Below are 18,840 nucleotides of genomic sequence, written 5' to 3'. Positions count from 1 at the left end.
TCCCGTGAAGTTATTCGTGGAGAAATCAATCGCTGTAAAAATGGTTAGAATTTTCACCAACTCGAAGTCATAGCCTTTCATAGTCACCACTATGGTGTCTTGATAGTAGATGAAACCCAAACGATTACCCATGTAACTAATCACCCTATTCTCTGTTCCAGCTATCTTCGTGGCCGCAAATTTCTCCAAATACTTTCTTGGAAGAGCACCGGTGAACTCATTGTGGGACAAACACATGATTCTCAATTTCTGGAACAAAGATTCATTTCTAGGGGCTCCGTTCAAACCGTGGAACTTGTTATCTCTGAGTACTAGGACCTGCAACAGAGGAAGAGATTCTAGCCAGCCGGGGAATGTATCGTTGAACGCATTGTTTCCTAGATCTAGAACTTCAAGATTACTACAGTTCACTAAGGATCTCGGAAGCTGTTCTTCAAACTGGTTCCCATTTAGATTTAAAGTCCGCAGTCGATTTCCCTTTGAAAACAATAATGCGGAGATGGTGCCGTGGAGTCTGTTCCTTCGTAGATCGAGGACCGCGAGACGATTGATAGCGCTTCCAATGCATCGAGGGATTGTTCTGCTCAAGTTGTTAAAAGATAAATGAAGGGCTGCGAGGGACTTGAGGCCTGAGAGATCAATAAGTTAAGGAACGACCCGTTCATAAGGTAAGAACGAACCCTATCGAGCATAACTTCGAAGAGAAGAGTAGCTGGTAGGTCTAAAGACTAGTCAAACTAGAAAATGTGGCCACATCATAATTTAAACCGCCTGCGAACACGTGCTCAGTGGTTACCTTAATAAAAATCACTCTTGAGCGGTTATGCAAAATAACCACACACTTACATGAAACAATGAGACGTTACCAAGTACCTACCACACCATGGGCTTGATCACCCCATGATCTTTAAACTTATCACTATAAAAGAGAAGCAACGCAACAAAGACGGGAGGCTAAACTACACAAGTACACATCAGAAGTCTCACCTATGACAAAGCTCTCTCATTTACATTGTCTATTTTACTAGATTCATTTGTATTTAGAGAAAATCCTGCCTGGAAACTTTATGTGCTCGAGACTTATTGTTCGGAACCTTGTGTTCTTCGCATGATAATTGTTGTAACATTTTTTCAACTAGTAGGTGAAATAATTTTTTGTGTAACTGATTGGTTTTAGACAAGTTTATCAAGGTGATAATTAAGCAAAAAATCAAACTGTAAGCAATAAAGAATACAACATAATTGATAACCTTATTCGGTGATAAATCACCTACTCTTGAGAAATGATACATGTGGGTGAAAACAATCAACTATATCAATCATTCAAATAAATAGAAATATTAAGTTTGATGACTCACTCGCAAACACTTATGTCTTTGACTTTTCCAATAGATGTAAATCCGAACGCCCTTCAGATTTGAGACTCCCTCTCCCTATTTCACCCAATTTTCTCCCGAAGATTATTAAGCATGTTATTGCAAACACACGCACTCACAAATTCTGATCAATGCAGTGATCTAGAAATTCCAAGCACCAAGAGCTAGTTTTCGTTGAAGATCTCCAAGGCAGAGAGACCAGCTCAATGTTTAAGGCAACGTGAATTTTTCCAACAAAGTGAATAGCATAATTCCACCCACAAGGAACTTTATTAGGTTGCCACAGAATCTCTCGCGAATCTGTCATTCTTGGAAATCAAATATCCGAGAATATCTTACCAAATAAGTCAAAATTGGAAACAGGATATTTCTACTTACATGCGCATGGGAGAAAAGTGACATAAGCAACCCGGGTATTAAACAACTTCTTGTAGCTTCGCTCGAACAACCTAAACAAAATTGTTTTGTCGAACTAAATCATATCACAGAAGATCCAATATATATATATATATATATATATAAATATATATATATATATATATATTTATATATATATATATATATATATATATATATATATATTCAAACGTACATTTTATTTATTTGTTTATGAAACCACAAAATTTACCGTTCATTTTGCGGTTTACTCTTTCAGTTGCAATTTACCGACATGTGATACTAACTCATCGTTTTCTTGAATACTTGAGATATATATACATATATCGGTGCGGTAAGAGGATTAATTAATAGTAGAATAAGAGATGCGGCAATAGCAATAGATAATGAATCTCTTGGAGGACACTTCTTCACTCTCATAAATAGGATTAAGATATTTCCTACAACTCATCAAAGGAGCAGATGGTCCATGTCTTCAAGTTTTTGAACCAATCGAAAGCCGACCATGTGAGGATGAGGTAAAAGGCCTAGCACATGGCTGCTAGGGTATTTTTTTCATCTTAATCCAAGTCTTGTATTGTTGGATGTGGTAGTCATGATCAACTTTTACATTGTATTAAGGGGTAGGGGCATCATGAGATCATCAACATAATCATCGTCGAGGACATTAGTGGCAAAAGGAGATGATGCCTCTTCTTCCATTCATGGACAGTAGAGTTTCGACCCTAGCTTTTCTCAGGTTTCCGATTTTGTCCCTGAGACGTTGAATCATGGTCACGACATCTTGGCCATTGGTCAACGATGTTGGGTAGAGTTGTGTTCCATGTGCGATGTTGGGAATTTAGGCGTTTCCTCAAGTCTGCGCTACGGAATCCTCGTTGAGCATTCAAAACTCTCCCTCAGGTCTTGAGTCGCCACTTGAGGGCTTTTAGCGTGCCTCGAGGTTGTGGTCTAATGATTTTCGAAACTTTCAAAGCAATGAAGAAATTATACTTGTAACTTGTGTGAAAATCTTAGCTTGTTATATCGCATAGAAGACCATTTTTAGTCAAAATAAATGGGCTTAAAATTTCAATTTATATCCGAAGAGGTACTAGACACAAAACAAGTTTAGTAGTAATGTAAATCAAGTTTTAGAATTTTAAATATCCTTATGAACCTATCATTTCACTTTGGTCTAGCGCTGTGACTGGTCAAGTCCAAAATCGGCCCAAAAAATTAGACCGGACCGCTCAAAACGGTAAAAAAAAAAAAATCAAACCGGAGTGGACCAAAAAACTGTGAAAACCGGACCGGACCGGACCGTTTTGAACGGTCCGATCCGGTTTAAACTGTTTTGAACAGTTATGACTGTTTTGAACCGTTTAGACCGGACCGTTCTAGATTGTTGAACCGTTTGGACCGTTTCAAACCGTTTTACATAATTAAAAAGAAAAATCATTAATTTTCTACAAAAACAAAAACAAAAACATATAATCATGTATAGCAGGGAAACACATGTACAAATGTCTAACTTGACTAGTTAGACATTAATTTTTTTTTTTTAAATAAACCGGTCCGGTCTGGTTTAACCGTACTTATATAAAAAAAAAAAAAAAAAAATCAGACCGGACTGTTTGTAATGAGTAGACCGGACTGGATGAAAAAAAACCGTTTCAAATCGGACCGGTGGTTTAAAAATCACTGGTCCGGTCCGGTTTACGATTTTTTTTTGCGGTGAGAAATACTTGAGAATAAAACTTCGGACTCAAAATTCATAAAATATAACATACATAATTAACATATCAAAATGCGACCCCACACAATAAAATTTAAAACTAGGAACATCAACGAGTTGAAGAAATGCATGAAATATAAAAGTAGACATGATGACAAGTTTAGCACACTAGACCTATAAACTATTTGATGGCCCGTAACAGTCAAGGGATGAACTGTATTGGCACAGCATGAAGAGGAAACTTCTTATGAAGAGTGAGTCCATAGATCACACTCATATCCATGTCCTTAGCCGATCCGCTTTCTTCTGGATATTTCCAATCAAACCAATACAACATGTTGGCAATCACATATTCAATGCTAGAAGAACCGAAGGCAATTCCGGGGCATTTTCTTCTCCCGAATCCGAACGGTATGAACTGGAAATCATCGCCAATAAAATATTCCAGCGGGTTTCTCTGAAACCTCTCTGGAATAAACTCCTCTGCATCGTCCCATACACTCGGATCTCTCAGGATTGCCCAAATGTTGACGAAGACTCTCGTCTTGTCCGGAATTTCGTAGGGTCCGATCTTAGCCCTCGCAGTGGTTTCACGGGGGATTAGTGGAGCTGGAGGGTGTAGCCTGATGGTCTCTTTCACGACATTTTTTAGGTAATCCATTCTACAAATGTCATTGATGTCTACTCTTTTTTTGTCTGCCGCGATATTTCTGACCTCTTCCTGAACCTTCATCATTGCCACCGGATTCCTCAACAACTCGACCATTACCCATTCTGTCGACACGGAAGTAGTGTCGATTCCACCGACCAACATGTCCTGAATATATAATAGATTAAACTTAAGGACAAAGTTTGTTTATACTAGTAATGGAATCCACTGTAAGCTAAAAATTGAGTACGTTCTCCATAGTTAGATCCTCGAGTTATTTTCCATTAAAAGCTTCGATATGAAAATGCAACGAGCAACATTTTAAAATGTATCAGTTCAGGCAAGTATATCAATAATAATAATAATAATAATAAAAGAGTATATTTTTTCATCATTTTACGAGTTTATTACCCATTTTCTTTAAGTTGATCGTGTCCTACAGTTCTATTCTTATTTTAAGGAAATACTCAGCTCAGTATTATAACTTATATATACTGTAAAAAGTAATTAATCCACAAGTCGTGCAAATAATTCATCCTCTTTGTAGTTGTCGAAATTGTATGTACGCGCGCGCGTGTGTGGGTGTATGTGTGTGTGTGTGAGAGAGAGAGAGAGAGAGAGAGAGAGAGAGGGAGAAAGAGAGAGAGAGACCTGAAGTATTCCCTTTAGTCGTTTTTGAGTGAGCTCAAAATCAGAATTCGGATCTTGCTGAATCTGGAGGAGAACATCGAGAAAGTCTTTGGCATCTGATCCACCACCAAAAGAAGCCTTATGTTCTTCAATTATACGGTCAAGTAAAGCCTGAAATTCCCTAGAAGTTGACCTCCATCTACTAACCAAACCCCTAACCACATCTACCCATCCCAACCAAGGAAACAAATCTCCAACACTGAAGGAATAAAATAGATGTGTCACTTGGTTTGATAAATCTCCGATTTTATCAACCGAACCGTCCTCCTTTCGATAACTTTTCCCTAGAATACATCGACAGCCTATGTTGTTCGTAGCTTGAGTCAAAACTTGGCTCAGATTTATGGCTACGCCATTATCATCAAGACAAGCGTTTCGAACCTTACTCACTACGAGCGTGACTTCTTGCTCTATCACGTGTTGAAAGGATTGGACCCTATTGAGGCTCAAGATGTTAACAGCACAAGTTTTCCGAGCTTTTCTCCAATACTCTCCGTAGGGAGCGAAAACAATGTTGCTTGGGAAAAGGATGTCGCTTGCTAGGGTTTTGGGACGATTCGTGAAGGCAATGTCGTTAGACTTTACGATCTCTCGGACAATATCCGGTGATGAAATGACGAGAGTCGGGACTGAGCCTAGCTTTAGATACAATAGGGGGCCATATTTATTGGTTAGAGCTCGGAGAGAGTGGTGTGGCATCTCCCCTAGCTGATGGAGGTTTCCGATTATGGGGAGCCTCGGAGGAGACGGTGGTAACTTTGACTCTTTGCCTAGAGCTCTACTGCGAAGATAGAGAATTGAAGAAAGCAATAGAATGGAAAGGAAAAGGATGAGTGAGAATAGGCCATTGTGGCTTAAAACTGCTTCTAGTGATTGAAAACCCATATTTTCTGACCGTTCTTCAAAACACCGTGGATTGATCTTGGTTAAATAATCCTCAATGTTGCAGAGTTTGATCATTAGTTTATCTTTCAAGACAGTGAAATGCTTGTTTTCGTTCACTGGTGTATTATTATCACTACAACAAATACAGTTTTTCGGTGCGGATGACTTTTGGGTGCGACTTTTCGCACCTAAAAGTCGCACCAAAATTACTTTCGGGTGCGACTTTTCGCACCCAAATGTCACTAAAGTCGCACAAAAAATTTCGCTGATTTTTTTAAATTTGGGTGCGAAAAGTCGCACCCAAAAGTTTATCATACCTTTGGGTGCGACAAAGTCGCACCCAAAAGTCCAAAACATACCTTTGGGTGCGACAAAGTCGCACCCAAAAGTCCAAAACATTTGGTCTAAAAATTTAGCGGGATTTTGTTCCCTCTTATTTGTTTGTTTTTTTTTAGGGATTCCCTCTTATTTGTTTTCACCAAAGAATCGGGAAAGGAAAAAAGAAAGAAGAAAAGAAAAGAAGAGAGAAAGGGAAAGAGAGAGACCGAGAGAATGAGAGAGAGAGAGAGCCGAGAGAAAAGAGTATCGGCCGATGGAGACCGAGAGACCGAGAGAGAGGAAGAGAGCGAGGGAGTGAGCCCGCGGAGGAAGAGCGAGGCCGACAGCCACTGAGACCGGGCCACTGGACGCGCGCGCGGGCTGAGAAGAAGCGAGCGCCGCCGCGAGCCGCTGAGCGCGCCGCCCACGAGGAGACGCCGGAGAGCGAGAGAAGTAACGTCCGGTAGTCACGACGGCCGCCAGAGACCGAGCCAGAGACCGAGCCTCCTTGTGCGTGCGCACCGACCGAGACGAGCCACGACGGCCGCGAGTCACCGGAGCACGCCGACCATGAGTCACCCCCGGGAAAAGGACGAGAGAGCACCGGGAACAAGAAATTTCACGAAATCAAGGTAAGAAAAGTTCTTACCCGAAATGGATTTTTGAAAAAATTAGGGTTCTTAGTTTGGATTTGGGGCTTTTGATTTCTGAGCTTGGGTTGTGGAATTTAAGTGAGTTTGAGCTCGTTTTGGTGCTCGGATTGTATTGCTTGTGCTCGGATACGTGAGTTTGAATCAATTTTAAGTTCGCTGTGAACAGCCTCTGTAAATTGACGTGGTCAGATCAGTACCGATTTAATTTGGATTTGTTGATATTTTTCCTGGAAAGTAGACGTTATGGGCTTTCTAAAATGACCAAGAACATGTAAATCCGTTGAGATTTGAGTGAGTTATGAATTTTTGAAAACAGGGTTTTAAAGCTGAGAATTCTGAGATTAGTTTGATGATTCTGGAGTGTTTTGTGGCTCGTTTGGTGTTTGGGTTTCGATCGACAAGCTTCGTTTTGTATTAAAACGATTTTGGACGAATTTTTTATTTTGGTTTTTTAAGTTTTTGTTACTCTGGTTCGATGTGTATGTGTGAATCTCTAGAGTTCCGATAAATTCCCTACTTTTTTTCTTAATGTGATTCGAATTTACACGCTTGACATAGAATTTTCGATCGAAAATAGTTTACATGCCTCATTAAATAGTTTTCATTTCTTTTTTTTATTACTTTCCGTTTCGAACTTGAATGTTAGATATTGTTCTTTGAAGCTGTTGTAGACGTGCACTTTCAGGTGTCGGTAATCCGCTGAGCTTAACTTTGAGTTGTCTAAGCAAAGATGAGCTTGCCTAATATTTATTTATGTATTATGTCTCGTGGGACTTTGAACAATCAGGTTCGGTTGGGACTATTGTGCAAACGAGACCCCTTAAACCAAGTGGATTTGGCGTTTCAAGCTTGTCTACGAGTCGCAAATTAACCTATTCTCAGAAAGGGCAGAAGGGACTTATTGTATCATGTGTGAAGACATCCGAGCCTAAGAAGATTGATGGGTCCAATGGTGAGGTTACTGTGATTCTCTAATCTAATCTAATATATGTTGTTCCATGATTAGCCTTTTATTTATTTCGTATATTTTTCAACCCCATTCATGCTCGTGATTATTTGTTGTATCAGATTCAGCTCTGCAAGGTTCGTTGGAGAAAACTCCATCAAGTGCAACTTTTCCCAGCGGATTTGAAGTAAGTATACTTTTCAGGATCAACATTTATCTATTTTTTACCACGACCATTATCACAACTAATTTCGTTCAAACTCATTAAAATGAATATAATCCTAACCTAGACATATTCTAAACATTTTCTAGCCATTGTTAACTCCGACTATTTTCAGCTATCATACTTATGTTGTAGTCATGGTGATAATTGTGTTAGTTCATAATTATATTTTCAATACAATCGAAGTGATATCTTTTACTACGGTACACTTGACTTACTATTATTGTTTTGAATCACAAGGCATTGATGCTAGAGGTCTGTGACGAGACAGAGATTGCCGGTGGTGAAGTTCTGAAGCTCCTCTTTACCGATGGAGGTTAGTAAAAAAAACAAACAGCTATGCTTTTGTACACATTATTCTCTCTGATGTTGGGTTTTTTATTTGGGAAATTGTATTTCATCTTCTACCCTAAAAGATAAAATCAAAGAATTCACTGAGTATGATGAGCCAAAATTTGCTATCAGTTTTTGTGTCATATATATAAAGGGCTATGGTAGGTTCAGATCTTTAACAAAGACGTGCTTAATTAAGTCGTAAATCTCATTCTGTTAACAGAGGCTGTTGGTTACGGAGAACCTCTTATTGCTGTCCTGCCATCATTTCATGGTATCAGGTGAAGTTACTCTCCAATAGTATTCTAGTTGCTTGCAGATCTTTGAGGCTTTCCCAGTTCTAGAGTAATTTTCATTCCTTTTTTATTTTCAGCGGATTTGAAGTATGTATACTTTTCAGGATCAACATTCACCAGCCGCCCGCTGGGAAGCCTGGACTCCGTCGTCAGTATCTCGCGGCCGATCTTCCAAGCCGATCCCTCTGAGCGCCGGCGTGATGTTATTGCGAATGAATACAGTATATATTCAGGGATCTATTTTTTTATTTCGTCTATGTAAGAGATATTTATTTCATGTTAATTAAAGCATTATGAATTAAGTATTTTTTTATATTGAGAACTTATATTTTTAATTGATGCTTGGCCTTATTGTTTTTATATTTTCATATTGAGAAATTATATTTTTAATTTATATAAAGGCTTATTTTTTTTTAAACCCGAAATAGGAATTCAAGTCACTCTTAAATAAACTGACATAAAAAATACTGATATTTATTATGTTTTTCATAGATTTGAAGTCGCTTTTTAAAAGAGCGACGTCTAAAATTACAGTAAATTAACTATTGGCGGGAATGACTTTTGGGTGCGACTTTTCGCACCCAAAGCTCTACCCTCCAAACTATTGGGTGCGACTTTTCGCACCCAAATCTCTACCGCCAAATTTTTGGGTGCGATTTTTCGCACCCGATGTTTTTCCCCCGCCTTTTCAACTATGTTTTGTGTAAAGTTGGGTGCGATTTTGGGTGCGAAAAGTCGCACCTAAATGTCGCACCCGAAAGTCATGACTTTTGGGTGCGACTTTTCGCACCCAAGACCTTTAGGTGCGAACTTTCGGGTGCGAAAAAGTCGCACCTAAAGTCGCACCCAAAGGTATCATTGGGTGCGAAAATTGACTTTCAGGTGCGAAAAAAGTCGCACCTGTTGCTATTTTTTGTACTAGTGTATTTTATGAAATGAATAATGACGTGTCGGTAACAGTACAGCATCAGCAAATAAATACCCTTTAAATACACTAAAGAAAAAGATACCCTTTAATTAAAATAAAATCGCCTAGGCATATTGTAATATACAAACTTTTGTAATGCTCGGCTTGTGGATTTGAATAAAATAAACGAGCTCCCGTTTGTTACAATTATGTTATTGAGTGAATGATGGACGTATAAGTTTCTCGAGTTAATTTAAAATATATTAAGGTAAGGAGAAATCTCGGAATAAATAAAGGAATTATCGAGTTTATCTCGACTAATAAATTATTTCCGAGGAAATATTCCGGAAATTAATTTAAGAAATAAATTCTCAAGAACGAGAATTAATTCCGAGAAACCTTAAATATATTTTAATTAATTTAGAGCGAACGAGAAAATTCTCGGTTCGAATCATATAATTATAATCCCTTCGGTTATGGGTTTAATTAAATAATTATATGAAGAGGACTTGGTTGTAATGATTTTTAAGGGACCCATTTGAAAGAAAACAAAGAAAATGGGTTAATTTTGTAGATAAGAGGATAAGTATTAGGTTGTCACATCATCAAGGATTCCTTATCTTCTTCACGTCTATATCTTCTCTTCTCCATCTTCTTCACTCGCGCAAGCCACCTGCAAAGAGTAACAAAGAAAAAAAAATATTCAAGCAACAAAAGCTTTCTCGGCCATCTTCAAGCCTCACCGAGCTTTACCGTCACCGCCCTCTTCTCTCTCTCTTCTCCTTCCTTTCTCCTCTTCGCGCGCTGTCGGCCGAGCTCTCCATCACCGCGCGCTCCAGCTGAGGAAGGACGAGGTCGCGGTGAGTTGTGTGGACACCGGAGCGAGCGTGACCACCGGAGAAGGGTTGAGTGAGGACTGGAGAAGCCTATTTCGTGATTGGAAGTAAGGAATTTCTTCTCCTTGGTATGATTGATTCTAGGGTTCATGAGTATGATTTGATTTGGGGCTTTTTGATCCGAGCTAAAATCAGTGGAATTGATGGGTTTCTTTTGGTTTTTGTGCTTGATTAATGATGTTCCTAGCTCGGATTTGTGTTTTTGAGTCGATTTTTGAATGGTTTGAGAATTTTTGAGCTCGCCGTGAACAGCCTCTGTAAATTGACGTGGGCAGTTCGGTACCGATTTAACTTGGATTTGTTGATATTTTTCTTGGATAATAGACGTCATGAGGTTTCTAAAATGACCAAGAACGTGTAAATCCGTTGAGAATTGAGTGAGTTATGAATTTTTGAAATCTGTGTTTGAAAGCTGGGAAAAATGGGTATACCGAATTGATAAGCTGAAATTGTGAGATGCTTTTGAGTTAGCTGCCTTGGTCCAAAATTGGTTTGTAATACCTTGTTAGAAAGATGTGGATGTTAATTTCATTCTGAAATTGGAATCGTTGGTTTTCGGGTTGTGTAGCGGAAGTTATGACCCGTTCTTCACCGGGTGTCGAATATGTGATTTACTTGTTAATCCGGTGTGGATTCGGAAATGTTTTGGTTGATTTGAGAATTGAGATTTTAATTGGGATTTGATTTGGAGGTGAATTTGAATTTTGAGATTTGAATCTTATGACAAGTCTAGAAAATTTTGTGACAAGTCTAAATTTTTATGACGAGTCTAGAAATTTTCATGACAAGTCTAAGGATTTTGTGACAAGTTAGTTTGGATTCGTGTTCGGTTGTCGACTTGGTTGGACTTGGATTTTTGAGTCGAGATGTCGGATTTGGAATTTTGGAAATTGATAAGAGTTTAGATTTAAGGAAGTAACTCGTTATCGAATTCCGAACCGACTCAAATCTAATCCCGACACTGGACCCTATATTTTTCAAGTAATTTTGAGTCCAATAACTAACGGACTTTCAACCTCGGATGCTAGTTCTTTAGACGTTTCGACAAGCGTCAAGTATCTCAGAGAACGTGAAAAGCAAGACATCGCCAGAGGTCGTCGAGCTTCTGTCACAGTATTCCAGGTAAGTGTGGAGACATAAGTCAACTACTTACCAAGGGAATAATCCTGTTTACGTGCATTTACGTGTTAATAATAAAAGAGTAGGAAAAGCCTTGAAAGACACAAACACCAAAGATTAAGGCTTCGGCCACTCTTTTTGGAAAATTTAGTTGGGTTTATACCCATAGGTTCAAATGCTAACTTGAACCAGCCACGTTGCTATTTTGTTGTAGTTAGATCCCTCTGCTAACCATAGAGTTTAGCTAGATCTGAGGTGACAGGAGAGCATGTTGGACTCTCGGATTCGAGCCGAGGGTAGGAGTACCGGGAGTCATATCCCGAGTCTTCAACTTAAAACACTAACGAGCATAAAAGTGAAATGATAATTCTTTCGGGATTTAACCCGAGTCGCTCTCCTGTAAGTAGCATAGGTGTGTACTCTGAGTGTTGCAGAGTACCCGAACCCTAAAGAAATGATGTGTCGATGGTACCAAAAAGGAATTGAACCCTGACGGGCTATGAGGGCCTGGGGGATGGCGCTGAGTACTCATATTTCGGGGAGTCGACCAAGAGTCGTACCCGACTTTGTTGCCAGGCTATGAAGGCCTGAAGAGCGGGGAGTCGACCAAGAGTCGTACCCGACTTTGTTGCCAGGCTATGAAGGCCTGAAGACCTTGACGGGCTATGAGGGCCTGGGGGTGGCGCCGACGTCGAATGAAGTGGTACCATTAGTGGATCCCAGTCAGATGTTAAAACTCTTAGGCCGCCGGACGACTGCTGCTCGAAGTCTAAGGCTGGTCTCTTGTCGTTCTAGAGGTTATAGCGGGGGATGTGTGTAACCTTAAAGACGACAAGTACTAGTTAGAGTGTGTACACACGAGTCATGCTCTAGAACTTGTTAGATTTGCATCTTTGCATTCTTATGTGCCTGTTTGCACGTCACATGTTATCACATGGCATTAGTCGCTTTTATTTTTCTAGGTTAGACTCCCACTTACTGAGTCAATCGACTCATAGTTTTATGACCCTTGGTAATGTAGAGAAGGGCAAGGCGCCGATGTGAATAAGGAAGTCGTAGATGAAGACCAGACGTGTATCTCTTGACCTTTGGGCTAATGGGAACTCACCCGGGTTCAAATCCTTCTATAATAATATCTATATTTTGTTGAACCCCTTTCGTAAACTATGATCCCCAAACTATCCCTTGTATATATACTTAAAATTAGGGAGTTTGTGTATAAATAAGAGTCGCTATAAGGCTCTAATTCCTAAAGTTAAACAGCGAAAAATTTACCCAGGTTTTCGTATAACCACTTATAGTACTTATATATGTTCGTGTTATGTTTAATTTAAGTATTATGGTTATTATGTTGATTTGATTCTGTTTCCGCTGATATGAGATATATTGTTATATATTGATGTTGAAATCTGAGACGTAACCCCACCGTCTCGGCCCGTGAGCCGTCGACGAGAGGTCGCGGGTCGTGACACATATGGTCATTTGACTCATGTATATTAAATTTCTAGAACAAAGTTTAAAAACTTGGCCACCATAACCAATGCACACCAATTAACCATAAATCATTCATTATAATAAAGAAATTTGTAACCAACTAAGTGTTGAACCGATTTCTCGTTCCAACAATCTATACGAATGTTATTGAAAGTTGGGGATTCGTATACTTATTTTAAGAAGGAAGGGTCTCAGAATCCGATTATGAAGAAGTGATCGAAATTCGAAGATGTCAAGATATTAGAGTATAAATATAAAAAGCAGGCGAAAGAAAGATTTCTTCATTAAAATACGAACATAAATAGTACAACGAAGGTGAAACGAATTGGAATCCATTTAGCAACAGACGAAAATAATAAAGGCCAAGATTTTTGTAAGCTTTTTTCTTAAAAAATAAATTAAAAGTCCCCTTAAAACGAAATGAAACTGGCTTTTATAGCCAGCTCGTCGATCATCTCCTTCCTTCAGATCGTTCCACGTGTACGATCGGGAATAGTCTTCACCTCGCCGATCTCAGGACTCATCCTTCTCTTCAGGCGATTTGACCGTTTCCTTGAAGAAGTGGTACATGCACGCTACTTGGCGGGACCATCCTTCAAAAACGAAGGGATCATGGGCCTTGGGTCGAACTGGGCCTCACCGCCTATCCTTGAGGAGAGACTTCTCGTCATCGAACTGGGCCGAGCTCGCCAAGACCTCTGGATTCTTGGGTTGGACTGGGCCTCGGGCCTGACTGGTCCAGTTTGACGTGAGAGGCGATATCTACTCCCACAATCAGTCCCCCGGTATTTTCTTATATTTAGGATAGTCTAATATAAAATATAATTTTTAGTCCAACATAGGTTTCTCTCCTTCTGGTTAGGATTTGACGAGATTTTCGGATATTTTCTCCTTTTGGTTACCTCGGGCCGAGAGTCCAGGACACGTCACCACGCCCGTGCTTTGGGAACCCAAACATTTCCATAATCATCCCGATTATCTCGGGAACCCCAACCGTTGATTTGACGCATAAATAAGGACCCCTAGCCTTCGGATTTCTCATTATAATCCATTCGTTCGCCGCTCCTAAGGTAAAGTCACAATTTGCTTTATTTGTTCTTCTTCCTTCTTCCGATTTTTCTGGTTGAGCCATTTCGCTCGCGCCAAGACCTTGAATTTTCCCCCCTCCTTTGTTGTATTAGTGAATCTTTTAGGTTTCTTGAGCCTAGTCGACCCTCGTTCTGGGTTCTTGTCCTTTTCTTTTTCCCTTTCTTCTTTACGCGAAACCAAAACCCTTATTTTTATTATTTTTTTTGTGAAAAAATGTCAACTCTTGACAAAAAGAGCGAGGATCCCAACAGCAAGTTGTCGTTACCGTCAACCTTGACGAAGCGCAACCTCGCTGACATGGGGGAGCGTTACAACTTTCCGGATGGGTTGAAAGTGAAGGTGGGAGGCCAGTCCGCTGACCGAGTTATACCTGGGTACGTTTATGCGTACCGGGTATTTTTCGAGGAGTGTGGGCTGCGCTTCCCGGTGCCCAAACTTCTTATCGAATTCTGCGACCGTCTGGGCCTTCAGTTCACCCAGATGTGTCTGAACTTCATGCGCTAAGTAATGGCGCTGTTGCTGTTGTCCAGGGAGGTCGGAGTCTCCTTGGACGTTAATGACCTCGACTGCTTGCTGTCGCGAATCGCAACTCGAAACATCATCCGATATGCTTCTATTTGGCGAACCGGCCTTGCCAAGGAGTTGTTACCAACCTCCTTGGCAAGGATAAAAACTGGGGCTCGAAATATTTCTATTTCAAGATCAGCGATAAAACAGTCGAGGTGGTGAAGAACTGCCTATCTGTGAAATGGAGAACGGACTGTGGTACTGATATATTTGGGAGGGTTTTCGCCAGTGATCTGTGATTGGAGTCCGAACTGATGTCTTACTTTGCCATTTTGCAGAGAAGGTCGTGCTTTACCCATCGGAGGCCTTCGATCTCAAAGTCCTGAAGTTGCGTGCCAGCGAGGTTTCTTGGAAGTCTTTTTCCGAAACTCGATTCGTTCAAGCTGGTCTTTGGCCGGCCCCTTCTTCAGGTTAGTTCGACTTGTCGAGCTGCGTTTTTATGCTTATCTTCTTACCAATGCCTTTCTACATACGACTCTTCAGACGATCGAGCCCTCTGCTACCGAGGTCGTCAAGACCTCTGGTGCCGAAGTTACCAAGACTTCAACTGCACCAGCTAAGACCCCGCCGGTCTCGACCTCCCAGGCTAAGAGAAAGGGGGTTGAAGGCACCCCTCAGCAACCGAGTGACCTGTAGAAGGGTCGAACTGACGACCGAGGGAAGGTCGTGAAGGGATCTGGCCAGCTGTCCCGCCAACCGACCTCGTAGTCTGGCCCGTCGCATGGATCTCCACTAGGATCCTGCAAGTTGACGTTCAACTGGAACATCGACAGGCCGGTCTGTGAGGACCCGGCGGCGGCGGCACGCCTCTTGCGCCAGTTCAACTTCCCCGAGTATCGACTTTCAGTGGTCTCGATGATGCACGAGGTGAACTACTACCGCTCCGTCAGCGCGGCGGGGCCTTGGGTAAGTTTCGCTTGTCTATTTTTGATTCATCATTCAGGACTAACTGCTTGTTCTTCTGACAGTTCATGGCCGAGATGAACAAGGACTTTCTTGGGTACGAGGTGATGTATGACCGCCTCTCCCTCGTGAACCAGGATTTGCGAACCAAGCTGAAGGCTTCCGAGGACGACCTTGCGAAGTGCAAAGGCCCTCTTGGCCAGATGGATCTCCTCATTGCCGAGGCGGGCAAGCATGTCCGTCACCAAAAGGACCTCGAAGATCGCCTTCAGGATTATGAGAGGACACGGATCGAGCTGAAGAAAGGGTGACGGCATCCGCTCAGGAAGGAAGGCTGTTGGGGCGAAGTACAAGGGGGCGCTGACGACCTATTGTCAGTTCGTCACGGCGGGGAGAAGGAGGACGACGATCATGCGCAACCTTGATCAGGCCAAGGCCGCGTCCTCAATCTTCCAGGAGGTCGTCAACAAGGAGATCTACGACGCTGATGCTGAGCTGGAGGAGGCCAAGGGCGAGCTGGTGAAGTTCCAGGCCGAGCTGGATGGCGTGCCCTTATCTTCTCTCTTCGGGGCTGAAGATCTCGAATTCACCCCGTATGACGACCGCTCTCCCCCCAACGTGGTGATGTCAGAGGTTGTTGACGTGTGGCAGATTAGTTCGGTTCGATGCTGGATAGTTCGGATGCCGTGCTCGTGTCGATCGACGAAGCCGGGGAGAGCTCGAAGGAAACCGAGACCGCCAAGGACAAGGCGGCCTAGATCCGCCTCGACCTCTTTCCAGTCAATGAGGAAATCGGAAAAAAATGTAAGAAATCGATAGGTATTCAGACATATATTTCGCAAAAATAAACATACTTTTTCATACTTTTCATATTTTTCATATTTTGCAAAACTAAATTACTTTGATTACAATACGTATGATAAAATATAAAACACAAAGTTCAAACTAAGATAAAATTCAACATAAAGTACCATAAAGTAAAACCTTGATTACAACACGTACGACAAAATATAAAACACAAAGTTCAAACCAAGATAAAATTCAACATAAAGTACCATAAAGTCAAACCTTGATTACAACACCTAAGACAAAATATTAAACACAAAGTTCAAACCAAGACTCGATATGTTCCTCAAAAAATCCGATTCGTGCAAAATTTATAAAGTACCATAAAGTCAAACCTTGATTACAATACGTACGACAACATAGAAAACACACTAATTAGTAATTAATTATACGTGGAGTGTCTCGTCACTCGTGAATGAAGAATCTCGGTCGACGACTTTGGCCAACCTCTTGACCTCGGAGTACGATCTTCTTGGATTAGAGGACCCCAAAGATCCACCGGGACCTTCGTCTATTTCTTCGTCAGAGTCCCCTAGACTTTTTCGGAGGTCGGCTCGCATCGACTCACACTAACTCTCACATTACTTCTTCTTTTGAGAGTATACGTAGAGTAACTCCCGCATTTCCTCCTGTACTTCAGAGGAACCTTGTCGCAAACCTTCACACTATTTATCTTGTCTATGTTCGCCAAGTGATTTTTCACACGAGTGATTCCACCACCGCCAATGATGTACCCGCAAAATTTGTATTTGCTTGCATTCGGTCATCCTTCGACGGGTTTGCAATACTCAAGTGTCGGATCTGACGCCATACTTCATCATCATAATCATGTGTTCATCATCATATTCATTTGAAATCAACATATTCATCATCAATTCATCAACATATTCATAATCATAGTTACCAATTCGTCAACATATTCATAATCATAAATATCAATTCATCATCTAATAATCTAAAATCAACATATTCATCATCAATTCATCATCATAATCATCAACTCATTAACATATCCATAATCATAATCATCAATTCATCAACATATTCATCATCATAATCATCAATTCATCATCACACTCATCTCAAATCAACATATTCACCATCACAATCATCAATTCATCATCAAATTAATTTTAATTCAACATAATCATGATCACAATCATCAATTCATTATCAAATTAATTTTAATTCAATATAATCACCATCACAATCATCGAATCATCCCCAGATTAATTTAAATTCAACATAATCATAACAATAATCCTCGATTAATCATCAAATTAATCAATTCATCATCATATTCTAGGATTAAAACACAATTTTTTTAAAAAATTGAAAAAAATCCTCAAATCTCCGTAACCCTAGACACGTACCTCTCAAAAACCTCGGAATCTTGACAAACGAAGGCAGTGACGAACGGGATCCTCCGGGAAGTGCAGTCACTTTGCCGGAAATCCCGAGACGAGGACGGGATTCGAGCAAACATCTTTCTCTTTGTGCGCAGACTGTAATCTGTCAAGTTTCCTGTTTTGCCAGATATTATCGATGAAGACATTCCTTGATGATCTTCACGCGTTTATGGGTAAGGAAACCCTAGAATGACTTCTAGACTTGTATGACTGCTATAAAAGCCGAGTGCTACCCCCCTTAGCAATTCTTGACGCTTTATCAAAACAGATGTTAGACAATATGCTTCAAGATTTGTAGAGACATCATTCCCTTTGTGCGCAGACTGTAATTCTGGCAAGTTTCTTGTTTTACCAGATCTTATCGCTGAAGACTTTCCTTGATGATCTTCACTCGTTTATGGGTAAGGAAACCCTAGATTGAGTTCCAAACTTATATGACTGCTATAAAATTCGAGTACTACCCTCTTAGCAGTTTTTAACGCTTTATCAAAATACTTAGGGTTTCTAGAAGTGCACGATTGGCGGACTGGGAGACTATTTGTTTTGATAAGAATAGTGTATTTCTACAAACACTATTTTAGAAGACTGAGTCACTGATTTGGTAATCACTTGTAGTAATAGTTCTAGGGTAGGGCATTGATTCCGATGTTGTTCATATAAGCCCATTGTTCATACTATTGACTACTTGATAGTGAAATCATTTCCACTGGTTGAGAGCCCCTAGATGTAGGTCACGTTGCACCGAACTGGGTAAACATATTGTGTGTCATTTACTTTACGCAGATTTTATTTTATTATCCATTATCTGCATCAAAGCAAGTTGTCGAACGCATTTCTCCTACATTGTGTGCGACATCTTACATCTCTCTTACTAAAAAGAATTTCAACGTGTTCTTATTTGTTGTTGGCAATAAGAGCAAAGTGTTTATTTGGCATATTATATTTGATCATATTGTTGCGCATGCCACATATAAGTAAGTGAATCACCTCATTGAGTTTCCTTATCTCATTTGTGAGCTGGTACTCGAGCAGTGCCAAGAGTTCAAAACACAGTATGATGAATTTTTTGGAGTTCCTCTGTGTTTCAATACAAATCTCAAGTTGTTCAAAGGGAAGCATAGGAACGAC

The 18,840-nt window shown here is 40.5% G+C and overlaps 1 protein-coding gene and 2 long non-coding RNA genes across 3 annotated transcripts; 2 read left to right on the top strand and 1 right to left on the bottom strand.

The window, feature by feature from the left end:
• Positions 1-3,524: 3,524 nt before the first annotated feature.
• LOC149398631 (phenylacetaldehyde oxime monooxygenase CYP71AN24-like) lies at positions 3,525-5,723 on the bottom strand. Its single transcript, XM_089615496.1, has 2 exons — positions 4,790-5,723; positions 3,525-4,306 (listed from the first exon to the last, which is right to left on the bottom strand). Exons 1-2 carry the CDS (start codon positions 5,711-5,713, stop codon positions 3,692-3,694), a joined length of 1,539 nt encoding a protein of 512 aa, XP_089471622.1. The 5' UTR covers positions 5,714-5,723; the 3' UTR covers positions 3,525-3,691.
• Positions 5,724-5,976: 253 nt separating this feature from the next.
• On the top strand, positions 5,977-8,545 carry LOC149398630 (uncharacterized). Its single transcript, XR_016297202.1, has 5 exons — positions 5,977-6,663; positions 7,472-7,636; positions 7,753-7,817; positions 8,094-8,169; positions 8,410-8,545. It is a non-coding gene; the product is annotated as an uncharacterized LOC149398630 (long non-coding RNA).
• Positions 8,546-9,730: 1,185 nt separating this feature from the next.
• Positions 9,731-12,762, top strand: LOC149398629 (uncharacterized). Its single transcript, XR_016297298.1, has 3 exons — positions 9,731-10,332; positions 11,314-11,407; positions 12,426-12,762. It is a non-coding gene; the product is annotated as an uncharacterized LOC149398629 (long non-coding RNA).
• The last annotated feature ends 6,078 nt before the right edge of the window (positions 12,763-18,840 follow it).

Source organism: Urtica dioica, chromosome 5 (genome assembly GCF_054948205.1).
Source record: "Urtica dioica subsp. dioica isolate 48M chromosome 5, U.dioica_male_clone48M_v1_H2, whole genome shotgun sequence".
In the NCBI taxonomy this organism is placed as follows: domain Eukaryota; kingdom Viridiplantae; phylum Streptophyta; class Magnoliopsida; order Rosales; family Urticaceae; genus Urtica; species Urtica dioica.
The sequence above is the reverse complement of the archived record's forward strand: the minus strand, read 5'-3'. Positions and strand labels throughout refer to the sequence as shown.

Excerpts from the sequence above, each read along its gene's own strand:
- LOC149398631 (XM_089615496.1), bottom strand. The coding sequence starts at position 5,713 with ATGGGTTTTCAATCACTAGAAGCAGTTTTAAGCCACAATGGCCTATTC. Across the intron at positions 4,307-4,789 it reads GACTAAAGGGAATACTTCAG|GACATGTTGGTCGGTGGAAT; the intron begins GTCTCTCTCTCT and ends TTATATATTCAG.